This window comes from Rhincodon typus, chromosome 1 (genome assembly GCF_021869965.1).
Source record: "Rhincodon typus isolate 14 chromosome 1, sRhiTyp1.1, whole genome shotgun sequence".
NCBI classification, from domain to species: domain Eukaryota; kingdom Metazoa; phylum Chordata; class Chondrichthyes; order Orectolobiformes; family Rhincodontidae; genus Rhincodon; species Rhincodon typus.
The window spans coordinates 150,419,499-150,432,468 of NC_063332.1; the positions used below are offsets into that span (position 1 = coordinate 150,419,499).

Here is a 12,970-nt window from a genome sequence, read left to right on the forward strand (position 1 = left end):
AATGTAATCAGAAAGATTCCAGAGCAGATTTAAAAAAAAAAATTACCCAATACTGTGAGGACCTAGAACTCATTCTAAAAGCGTGGTAGCTGCAAAAGCCCTTGCAGCGTTGACAGTGTATATGGAAAAGCACTTGAAGTGCCATCATCTACAAAGTGAGTTATGAACTAGAAAAGTGGGCTTAGACTGGGCAGCCAAAACAGATACACTTGGCCAAATTACTGTTTATGACTTCCTATGGTTCTTTACTATCTTAGTGCTGTCTTTGGTAAAATGTAACTGTGGAAATGTACATAACTACTTTTCTTCACAAATGTGAGCATATTTGCTAATAAAAGCAATTGACAGGTGTCTTGTAGGGTTTTTTTTATGTTAAAAGGCAGCATTTCTTTGAGCAGCACTGGCAGAAAGAAAACTGATATTCATCTTAAGTGATGGAAGCAGGTGCTTGTCTAAAGATGGCATCGCCTGGACAGATAAAATAGCTTGCACAAAATGAATTTACTTTCTCCTATGAACCTCTGTCTGTCTCCGTGCACTCCCTGCAGCCTCCAATCATCTTCCAGCATCTGCCCACCCCACTGCCGGTGGCTATGCCTGCATATATACAATGACTTTATTGTTTTACTAATAATCACTCTGATTTTAAAAACATATTCACAAAGTAGATTTAGTGCCAAATAAGGCAGATGTATTAATTGTTTTCATGTCATTTTTGCAGTAGATAGAACAAGTAATTCAAAGATCTACTTGAACTGCTTCAGTTATCTTCCAAGTAAATAAAACTTGTTATAAGAATACTTGTGGCAGATTTAGTCTTAGTCTTAGTCCAGTAAGTAAAGGAATTTCATTCAAATCAAGACATTTGAATGGGGGGGCTACTCATCAAAATGCTATTTCCATACAGTGCACCACAGCAATCAATCTTGAACAGCAGTTGACAGATTTTCACAGTTAATTGTTCATGTGTATTTGCTGCAAATTGCTGTTTGATTTGGATATGAAGTATTCTCTCAATTTTCACAGCAAAATCCAGTTCAATACCCACGTATTTAAAAAAAAAAAAAAAAAAAATTATTCCTAGTAGTGTAGTATATCAGTATTGCTGATATATTGTCACTTGTTGGTTGACTGCGGTGAAAACAACTCCATGTTCCAGAACTAATTGCATAGCGGACCTGAAAATGCAAATCTGATTCTGAGTGGCTGCCGTATATGCAAGGTGAAACTGAATATTCATACAAGGGAGGAAGGCATATGCATCTTTCTTGGGGAGGACAGGAGGAGGATCTGTTGACTTGAATAGCTTGTTTTTATGTTGTTACTTCTAGGAATGTAAAATCGAGACTTCCTAGTTAGATAAACATGGCAATTGGCCCCACTTCTGCTCAGAATCCCTATGTCAAGGCTACGGCTGAATGTGGTTGGGGTGTCTTGCTTCAAGTTGAAGCATCAAAGCAGAGCAACAGGTGGGCAGTTAATGTGCAGTAAGATGCTGGAAGAATTCGTGTATGTAATCACATTGCTTTAAACTTTCTGGAAAATATGCATGTTGTATTCAAAAAATATATCTACAAGGCAACAGGACCAGATGCCTCAAGGAATTAGATAGTGCTCATCAATATTTCTTGCTCTTACATGTGTACAAATTTGCACACATGGAATGAAGAATAATCTAAACAACGCTATCAAAAAGAAAAATGGCACATGAATTGAAGAATTGTAAAATTTAACATGGTTAATGCAATTGAGCATTTGAGAGATTATTTTCAGTTCTAGAGAGCATAAAGCACAATTGACATGACATCAGAAGTGTATCATATTGTAGGAATCTTATTGAATAACTTGTGATGGAGTGGCTAATTAAATTGTGATCATAGGCTATCACTATTTCTAATTGACTTAAATTTTCAGAAGTCGAAGCCATCATGTAATACTTTTAAGCACTGATTAAAAGATGAATTGAATAGATAGACTAATGGGGGGGGGGAAAAGCCACAATGATGGATGCGTCACTGTTTTACTCAATCAGCAAGTTCTGAAGTGGCCAGTTTTGCTTTAAATCTGATGGAATTGCAGGTAAGTCATTACCATGTGGTAGAACTTAACTCCAAACTGTGGTCAGCTGGCAAGGGGAAACTGTCATTTTGATGCATGTTGGATTTAATAAGTAGATTAACAAAAGAATGACTGACTAATGCAGATGTTAATTTAGGAAAAATGAAATGGTAAATGTTAGAGCGTTAGCAAAAGTAGAAAATAACTTGTTTGTCTTGATCCTTCTGAAAATCAAATTGCCAATATGCAGCTGACTGCATGTATTTCAGTTAATTCTAATTTGTTGCAAGTACTTTATTTTGTTATAGTCACGTGTATTTATAAAGACCACATCTTTTCATCATCTTTGTTTTCGGTTGTGGACTGAAATGGGAAAAAGGGTACTTTACAACAAAGAACATAAGAACAAATTGCTGTACCTTTTCTTAAAAAAAAAGTTACCGAAACCTTTGTGGGTTGTTGTTGTTGCTTTGCCATGGAGCAAAGCGTAAGAGAAGGCAAGACACCAGTATGATACTGTAAACTTCAAAATTTTAATAACTGTTCAGGAATTGAAAGAGTCAGCAATAACTTTCTAGAATATGCTGTTTCCTGAAATGAAAGAGACCAGGAAAAGTTGTTATAAAGGAATTTAAAGCAACATGCTAATTAAAAATCCTAGGAAGGAGGGGTCAAAGCAACATAAATCACTTCCTGGGAGAGAGAAGACAGTTCTTACCAGACGTAAGAAGGAATAGGGAATTTACTGGCAAGCTACAGACTTGATGACTCCAGAAATGTAATCGGTGTTGTGGATGAATGGATCGAAAGGACCATCAATAATGTCATATCAGAAACTTCAAGATAGAAAATCCTGTAGGAATTCAACTGGAGTAGCAGATCTCTGAACAACCTGGCACAAGGATCGAAGCCTAGATATTTAGAGACAGTTCGGTTGGTTGCAATCGTAGCTAAATTCTCCCAGTAATTAGGTAATAGCTAAGTTGAGTTTTGAAGCTTAATTCGTTGATTTGAGGGGTCTTATTTTAGTTGCTACATGAAATAAAGTTTAAGTATTGTTTCAGTATTTGAGATTTCTTGAGTAGCTGAATTTAAAGGTAGCTTGTGTAATTTAACACAAGGGTGTGTACTTCGTGAGATTTGGACACCAACAGCCAATTGGAATCGTGACCTAGCTGTGTGGGTACCAAAGGTCATCAGCCTGATGACAGATCTGGTTTTTGGGTAGCTCAACAGCTTGTGCATGTGAACAGCCTTTGGACCTCTGGAAGGGCAAGTTGTATTCCTCTCCAGTGAAAATATCTGAAATCTGAAGCAAACCCGTTATTTTCTCCCACTCTTTTTGCTATAGGCCTTTAACCAGTAACTAGAAGCATTTGTATTCAATGCACCAATTGGAGTGCCTCCTGCAAAGAAGTGAAAAGAAATTGCAGAAATTAGATTGAAGGACAAAGTCCTGAGAAGCAAATGGATTATCTCAGCAAACTCTGTGGAATAGTGTTATTGAACTGTTCACCCAGTTGTTTTACCACATCACCCATAAAACCAATGTTTCTTTTGTCTGTCTGTGTGTTGGGAAGTTTTTGGAAGGGGAATTAGTTTTAATTGGTAGTTATGTCAACAGTTCAGTTCATGGTTTAACTGTGATTAGAATCTATTTAATTGTAATAAATAATACTTAAGTATCAAAATCTGCTTTGTTTTCCGTTAATGTGGGTCTGTGACAAGTAAAGTGGTAACTTTGCCTACATTTTTTAAAAACTTTTTATGGTGACTGAGAATAGCATGGCTTGATTTCAGCATGTCACCCCAGTGAGGTGCAACACTGCAAGGTTTTGAGATCCCTGTCTTCCCTTAAATGATTCAGTGTTTGGACAGAATTTGCTAGTGTAGTTCCTGGACTTTAAAATATCGCTGAAAAACACTTCAAAATATTGGAAAAGGGATATGATCCATTCATTTGAAACAATTCCAAAGAATGGTGTTTAATGAACCGGATATCCTGATGGCCAGGGATTTGCTGGAGCTGTATAAATTGAATTTGTGGTGATTCTACATATTCCAAACACAACCGACTCTAAGAATAGCCTGAGAAATTGAATTTTCCAGTGGGCACTCTTTCCCCCCACGTTTGGAACCCTCCAAAAGATTCCATTCAAGTCAGAATTCTGAAGATTTTGAATCACGTTTGATAGTTACCCAGAGCAAGTTAGAGGTTTTAAAACCTACTGAAACTCCTGAGTAGGTTTAAACTGATCCTCAGACTCAGATAGTCACCTACCTGAAAACTACATCTTCCCTGACTTCTTAGACCCCCTCAAACCATAATAACCACCTCTATTCAGAGCTGATTCAACCCTGTTTTCTTGCATCAATTTAATATCATCTAGAAAAATAACAGTTCAAAACTTTGACTCTTCTCCTTAATCTTTTGTCATATTTTGACTTTAAAAGCAACTTTTTCTGCATATGCACAATTTCAGTGACGTCATGTTGGAACATATGATATACTCTATTGGAAATGTCATGTCAGCATTTTGGTGATGACTTGAAATGATGTCCATCAGACACACTTTGTAGATGATAGGAAAAGTTCTGAGGTCTTGAGGTGAGCCACATGTTTGTAGAATGCTCAAGTTGAAGCCATGTCTTCTTATGGCTGGCCCAGTTTGGCTGTTGGTAGATAATGCACAAATGTAGTCAGCCATTTATTAGCTCAAGTGTTATTCAAACTGTCCTGCAGGTTTAAATAAGCTGCTTCATAATTGCAGTCCTTGAGTGGTCATGAACAACCCAATTTCTGTACTCAAGTATGAAGTTGATTGTTGAAAATGGTTGGGCTGAGAAAACTGCTCAATTTCTGCAGTGATCCTCCTGACAGCCAGTTTTGCTCATCATAGCAAAATGTGTCTGTTACAGCTCAGACTAGTTTGAGTTTTGGAAGATTGATGTGGGGATGAATTCTGTGCGTTACAACTCTATATGCATGTTGGAGACTGGATAGATTCTGGTTGAGAATGTACCCGATATCCTGTTGAGGCAAGGTGGGATTTCTTTCTTGCATTTTGCCCATGGAACTTTTCCATTGCATTGCTTTAATATTCAGTCTTAATTTTCAGATTTTTTTTAATGAATTGTATTGTTTTGGAGCTGATAATCTTCAGTTTTGCTTTGTGCGAATGCTTAACCGAGACATTGTTTTGTAGATCAAGCAACAGTCTGTTACAGGAGCTGATTGTTGGTGTTATGATAAACAAGCTTGCTTCTCAACTAGAAGACCAAAATACTACATTGACACTTGAGATTTGTTAAATTCCTATTCTCAAACCTTTTACTCTTCAGACCTTGTACCCAAGCCTACTGTCAATAAACTGCAATTGGTCTGCCCTTTGCAACTTCGATTTTTATTTCAAACATTGTGCTGTTGTTAAACTTGGTCTTTTCAGTATTCCTGAATGCTTTTCAGGTTTTAGATCTCCTTCTCAATAAAAAGAATATTCTACAGGAATTGGGTCACTAGGCTGGTATTCCTGTATTCTATATTCCAGTTAAATTAAACAAAAGAACAATATTATTAATACTTTCTGGTTAAATAATGAAGCAAAATATGGACTATTCAAGAAAAGTTAAATCTACAAACTGTAAAAGTGAGTTTGAGGAATGATCTGTGCTTCAAATGAAATAAAGGATTTGAAGATGCAAATGTGTGGGGATGGTTTTACTTAAAGCCTGTTACATTTAATGGCTTTTTTATATTCAAAATAGTTATGAGTAGCAACTTATTTACTAAATTGCCTAGGGGAATTATTTGTGATTACATAATCTTGTTTTTTTCATGAGCTACTGTTTTTAGAAGCTTGGGATGAAATCAATTTTCAGTTGTCCTTTGCCAATTCAATAAGTTTGTTCTGTTTCTGAATTTTTTTTTAACTAGATGGTCCCTATGGCATATTTGCTGGCCGAGATGCCTCGAGAGGATTGGCTACTTTCTGTCTTGATAAAGAAGCTCTGAGGGATGAATTTGATGATCTGTCCGATTTAAATGCCGTACAAATGGAAAGTGTTAGAGAATGGGAGATGCAGTTCATGGGCAAGTATTGAATATCTTACACTGCTGCATTTGGCAGTAGCATCCATTATAGAAAGTCATGAAGGCTTGTGTAGTAAGTGTTTTGTTTAAAATGCCGATTGCTGTTTTTGTTTTTGTGCTGTTTCATTGTAAATTATAATAAAATTTGATTTAATTTTTATAGTTCAAAGAAAACTTGAGGAATTATGAAAGTTTAATCTGAAATTATTTTTGGAGCAAATTCCTGGGAGGTATCAAGGTGCAGAAGGCATGTTCTGCTTTCAAAATGTCATTTTTTTTTTTTTTTTCCCCCTCATTTAAGGAAATGCTACCATATTGTGGTTTAGAAGTAGCCCTTGACTGACTAACCTTCCATCATATTATCTAAGATTACGAAGAGATCTTGATTAGTTGGGTCATTCGGCTGAAGAGTAGCAAATGGAGTTTAATTTGGATGAATCTGAGGTAGTGCATTTTGGTAAAACAAACAAGGGCAGGACTTGTACAATTTAAGATTAGGGCCTTGGGTAGTGTTGTAGAACAGAGATCTAGGGGTTCAGGTACATAAATTGATTTTGCCTCACATATAAATAAGGTGGTTAAGGTATTTAGCATGCCATTACGTTCATTGCTAAGACCATTTGAGTACAAGTGTTGGAATGTTATGTTAAGGTTGTACAACATGTTGGTGAGCCTTCTACAGTAGTGTTCAGTTCTGGTCACCTTGTTTATAGGAAGGATATCATTAAGCTGGAGAGGATTCAGAAGAGATCTACCAGGATGTTGCTGGAATTGGAGGGTTTAAGTTTTATAAAGAGAGGCTGGATAGGCTGGGACCTTTTTCACTGGCACATAGCAGATTGAGGGGTGACTTTATAAATGTTTTTAAAATCTTAATAGGTATAAGATAGGGTGAATGGCAGGTGTCTTTTCCCTAGGGTGAGGGATTTTGAGACTGGGGGCATATTTTTAAGGTGAGAGAAGACAGATTTTAAAAAGACACAAAGCAATTTTGTTTTTAAGGAGAGTGGTTCATGTGTGGAATGAGGTTTGCAGCAGTTGGGTACGGTTACAACGTTTAAAAGACATTTTGGATGCATGAATAAGAAATTTTTGAAGGGATATGGGCCAAGCCCAGTCAGGTGGGACTAGTTTAGTTTGGGATTAAGGTCAGCATGGACTAGTTGGACTGAAGGGTCTGTTTCTGTGCTGTATGACTCTGACTCATGGCCTATACTTCTGTTTTACCCTTGTCCCTCCCTCTTAGAACCACAATATGATTCCCCTGTCCTCACCTTCCATTCCACTAGTCTCCTTATTCAGTAGATCACTGTCCACCATTTCCCACACTGATCACTCCAATACCCTTCCCTACCCAAATGTGGTGTGGTCTGCTGTACACTGGGATGACAAAACACATACTGGATGATCACTTTGGGGATACCTCAGTTCAGTTCACAAGCGTCTGGTAATTCTTCCTTTTGCTCTCATGTTGATGCTGATGTCCTTGACTTACTGCACCACTGTTCCATTTTGAGGTCCTAGTGTTTTGTTTCCTTTTGCTTGTTTTGATTTTTTTCCCCCAATCAACAGTCTATCATTTTGTTTCTTTGTTTCACTTTTCTTTTGTCCATTACCATTCCCTTGGCCCTGGAGGACAAACTTTTGTCATTCAGTCTCTCCTGGCTTCCACCTTATCACCGACCTTTTGATCTCATTGTCCTTGTCCACTCTGCCCTGCTCAAAACATATTAGATCTCTAATTTCTCCAGTTCTGATTAAAGGTCACAGACCTGAAATGTTATGGTTTTTTTCCCCCCACAAGCTGTCATAACCGCTGAATATTTTCAACTTTTCTGTTTTTATTTCAGATTTCTGGTATCTGCAGTATACTGCTTTGCAGTACATGGGGAAGGTTAAACATCACTTAAAGTTCATGGAATGTGTACAAGTTTTTTTAAGATCATATAAAGTTGAGAAACCAATTAGAGAACAAGTCATTTCGGGCCTTTGTTTTAAATGAAGGTTTTAATCTGCCTTGGGATAAATGTCATTGGCTGGACCAGTGTTTTGTTTTTGGCTTATCCCTCATTGTCATTCAGAAGGTGGTGTGGTGGTAAACTTCCTTTTGAAGTTCATGCTGCTCTCCATGCCAGGGTAAGTTCATGCACAATGCTGTTGGGAAGGGAGTTCCACGATTTTTAACTCACCAACAGTTAAAGACCAGCACATGACAAGTCATGGCCATGTGTGATTTAGAGGAGGATTTGTACATGATAGTGTTGCCGTGCATATGTTGCACTTTTTCTTCTAGGTGGTAGCGGTTGACAGTTTGTAAGGTACTATTGAAGGAACCTTGGTGGGTTCTTGAAGGTTGTAGGCAACTGTACAACAAGCGGTGGAGGTTGATTATTAAAGCCATAAGATGTGTTCTGTCAGACTTCTGGCTTGTACTTTGGTTATGAATAAAGAGGTGAGTTACTTACCTTTTTTGTTTGAATAAGAAATGGTTAGGTTAATAACCCTGTAGTAAAGAGTTAGGGATAGGTGATGAAAATATTATAGAATTTTATTGCGTTATTACCTGATTTAGTGGAGCCCACACCTAAGGTCTTAAATCTAAACAAAGCATGTGACACAAGGTTAAGGGTGAATTAGTTAGAGTAGATTAAGAAACTGTTAAAAGATGACAGGAGGCAAGTAATAGGTTACCATTTTAAAGAATTAGTATATATTTTGCAATCAGTATACACTCCTTTTATGGCACAAAGACACATTGGAAAAAATTGGTCATGAGTGCCAAATGGATTTTAGGTAGTATTAGGTAAAGTTAGAAGTATATAATATTACCAAAACCAGTAGTAACCCTAACGGTTAGGCAGATTTCAAATTCAAGCAAAGGAGGACCAAGAAATCGATGAGGAAAGAAAATGAGAACAATCCATCAAGATTCATGCAAAAAAGATTCCTTATTGTGAAGAAATTACTAAAAAGAAATGTAGGCTCATTGAAGATGGATGTAATTACTGTATAATGCAAAATAGTGCAAAACATTTAACAAATTTTATTATCTTTATGGTAGAAAATCCAAAAATAATGAAGATCTCGGGGTCTAGTAAGTATAAAGTTTAAAAAAAAAAGTTATCAGCACTGGAGAAATTAATGGGATAAATCCCGTGGACCTGATGAGTTTTCTAAGTCAGCTGCAATGTTACTGGATTCATTGGCTTCCGTCTTCTAGAATTTCATAGATTCTAGAAGGTAGCAACCTCAGTCCATCTTTAAGAAAAAAGAAGAGAAAGCAGGCAATTATAAACAGTTAAACTAACATTGGCGGTAGGCAAAATTCTCAAGGCTGTTGTTTGGATGTAATATGCTACATTCACTTAGAGAAGCATAGTGTGCTTAAGTAGAATGAACACCAGGAAGGGAAATTTTAGGGGGAAAATATAATTTCGAATTTTAAAGAAAGTAATCAGGAAAATGGTCAAGGGGATCCACTGGTAGCAGAGTAATTCAGTATCTTAAAAAGCATTAGTGGTTATTGTACACAAGTTATTGCACAAAATTGGGACTTCTGGTGTTAAAGCATGGATTTGAGAATTCATTAATGGACAGTAAATCGGAAAACAGGATTAGGAAAGGAAAAAGCAGAAAAGTCAAGCCACACATGAAGCATCTCAGGTATATTCAACTATCCGTGAAGAGCTACTTGATTACCTACATTTGCTCTACACCAGCTTTTCTTTTTAAAAAAAAAAGGACAGAAGACTTGTATTGAAGTAACATTTTTCAGATCTGCAGTTTGTCTCAGTGCTTTACAGTCAGTTATACAGCACAGAAACAGACTTCAGTCCAACTTATCCACGCTGACCAGATATCCTAAACTGATCTAATTCCATTCGCCAGCATTTGGCCCATCTCTGTCTAAACTCTTCCTATTCATATGCCTATCCATATGGCTTCTACATGGTGTAATTGTATTCTCCTCTATCACTTCCTCTGGCAGCCCATTCCATACATGCACCACCATCTGCATGAAAAGGTTGTCCCTTGGGTCCCTTTTAAATCTTTCCCGTCTCACCTTAAACCTATGCCCTTCAATTTTGGACTCCCCTGCCACAAGAAACTATTCCCATTGGTAGAACTATTGAGAACCAGAGGAGACAGATTATAAATAATTGGCAAAAGAACCAATAATAGCATCAGTAAAGTGGTCCTTGCGCAGTGAGTTTTGAATCTGGAATGTACTGGCTGAGAGCATGATGGAGGCAGGATCATTCAAGGTATTCAAAAAGGAATTGGGTGAACTCTTGTGTAGAGAAACCTGCAGGGCAATGGGAAAGGGTAGGCGAAATGAAACTGCCAATGAAGTACTTTTTAAATTGTAATGTATGCTGCCACGTGGCAGTCAGTTTGTGCACAGCAAACTGAATAAACAGCAACATTATAATAACCAGATAATCTGCTTTGTTCCCAATTCCTCCCTGCCTCCTACCCGTCCACTCCTTCCCGCCCCCCCCCTTTGCTCCTCACTCCTTTCCTGCTCTACCCCTCCCTGTGGTTTCTGGTGCCATTTTGTGGTAGTCCACTCAAATTAAAAGATGTCGTCGAATAATGTCTATATTCCTAAAAGGCAGCCATTAAAACATCTTAACTTATTTTGCCAATGCATGCCAATTTTGTGACAAAAAGATATAACTGAATTTTTAAAAAGCATGATGTTAATCTGTGGCTATTTAACTTGCAGAAAAATATGACTACATTGGTCGGCTGCTGAAGCCATGGGATGAGCCATCAGAATATACAGATGAAGAAGATGTTAAGGAGCATTCGAAGCAGGACTAAAACTGTTTAGCAACCAAAGTGAGGGCCTTCCGTGCTGCAACCCATTTTACTCAAATTTCTGCAGCTTTTTCTTCACAAGCTACAAATAATTGAATGCAAAATATATTTTGTAAAAAGTGATGAATACCCTTGTGTGAAGATTTTAATTAAAATGTCCAGTATATGCTGCCAACATTATTTTGCAGTTATTGTATAAGTCAGGTATGGTTATGTCCATGTTAGCAAAAAATGAATACCCAGGAGTTGATTTATCTTGGGCCTTTTTGTTTGCCGGTAGAAGTGAGATGGGCTTAAGCCATCTGACATCACTAATATTTAAATATTCTTTAAACTGGGTGTAATAGAACGAGGCTTCTTCATCTTGGGATCCTTGTTTTGTGCAATTTTTTTATGTACAGCAACATTACAATCACCAGTGATCTTGCTTTTACTGTAAAGCAGTGAGTAGTTTGCACTACTAACAGCTAGGGTTCAGATTTGAATTTTGAATACTCTGCACAATGCAGTTTTAAAGGCTTTTTTTCCTTTGTAAAACTGCAGTAAATCAGTATCTAGTAATCAAAGGTAAGAGGGGTACTGCTAACTGTGCTGGCTCAGTTTCAAAATTTTGTGTGGTTTATTCCCACTGAATGTTACGCAATTATACTTCTCTGCAATGATGTAACACTGAAGTCTAGTTCCCCTCCATTTATTAAAATGTAGGTAATATTCATTGTGCCTTATTTTGATTACTTTTCTACTTCAACTTGAGATATTGTGAATCAGTTTCCCCAGACCGGAGCCAATGCTGTAATAGTGTTCAAAAATGAAAAGCAACGATTACCTGTAGACCTCTGTTTATCATTGCCTGTAGTATGAGTTGCCATTGGTACAGTGGGAGGAAGGGTCCATTTGTGCTAATGTGCAACTAGCATATCCACTGATACTGCCATGTTTATGTAATGATTGTACAGTTTAGTGTTGTCATAGTCTGAAACCCACATTGCATTTCCTTTCTTTCTTTGGAGTAGCTCTTCTATTCTGTGGGAGAGGAGAGTACCTTTTGTTTAGCTTGTGTGGGATAGGAAAAAAAAATTGAGCTGATAAGGCACTGTGAATTTTGTAAATATGTGTGCAACTGTTTTGATGAAAACTTACTACAACCAGATAAAACTTACTTCATGTAGAGTACAAAATCTTGAACCGAAACTATCGATAATGGTGGATCAGATGGATATTGCACAATAAACAATTGGTTATTAATCTGGTCTGATGGTGATTTATTTTGAAACTACTTAAAATCTTTGTTATTGGCATGATCGAATTACATTTGCTGAAGAATTTAATCTTTACCAAAGGCTATTTTTATGAAGAAAGTTATTTCAAATATTTGCAGTCTCCTAACTTAGTACTTGTAAATTTGGGTAAAGCATTGCCTTGTATTTAAAATACGGGATGGATGGGAACCAGTTCAGTGCCAAACATGGTGCTGTGTTGTATGCGTCACAGCAGCTGAGTGTCAGAACGCTTGTGGCTTTTAATTAGTACAGTCTCTAGCTACTTATTTGAGACTGCAATACCACTTTTTTGCAGTTTAGTGCCATCAGATACACCTGTAATTTCTTAAACCCAAATGTTTGACCAGGAAAAACTTGATGGGTGAATTCTTGTTTTCTATCTTATCTTTAAGTAGGTAATCTTCAGTTGCTGCATTAATCTTTTTCAAATGCCTTTAATCACTTATTCAATCTTTTGTTTAGTCTGTCACTTGTTCATTGGGAGTGGAGTGGGCTGCAGAGTCAGGCCTGCTGAGGAGGTAGCTACAGAGGCTACCACATGCTGAGGTGGGCTGTTGAAAAGATCATTCTCTGCTGGAAGACATTGATATATTAGGTTCATGATCACTCTTGGCTCCTTTTATTGCCTCATCCCAAACAAATGCCAGTTTGTGGCCCTCTAACACCCCTATGGTCCTTCAAATCCTTAATGCTAATCATTCCAACATCATCCTGATGG

General features: G+C 37.3%; 1 protein-coding gene across 1 annotated transcript in view; it reads left to right on the forward strand.

Moving 5' to 3' along the window:
- LOC109911486 (membrane-associated progesterone receptor component 2-like) overlaps positions 1 to 12,217 on the forward strand; it is a 34,652-nt gene extending 22,435 nt beyond the window's left edge. Inside the window, exons 2-3 of the mRNA XM_048597543.1 lie at positions 5,993 to 6,148; positions 10,878 to 12,217. Coding sequence (XP_048453500.1) covers positions 5,993 to 6,148; positions 10,878 to 10,975 — 254 coding nt within the window. The 3' untranslated portion in view covers positions 10,976 to 12,217. The remainder of the gene's footprint in view (positions 1 to 5,992; positions 6,149 to 10,877) is intronic.
- Positions 12,218 to 12,970: the final 753 nt, after the last annotated feature.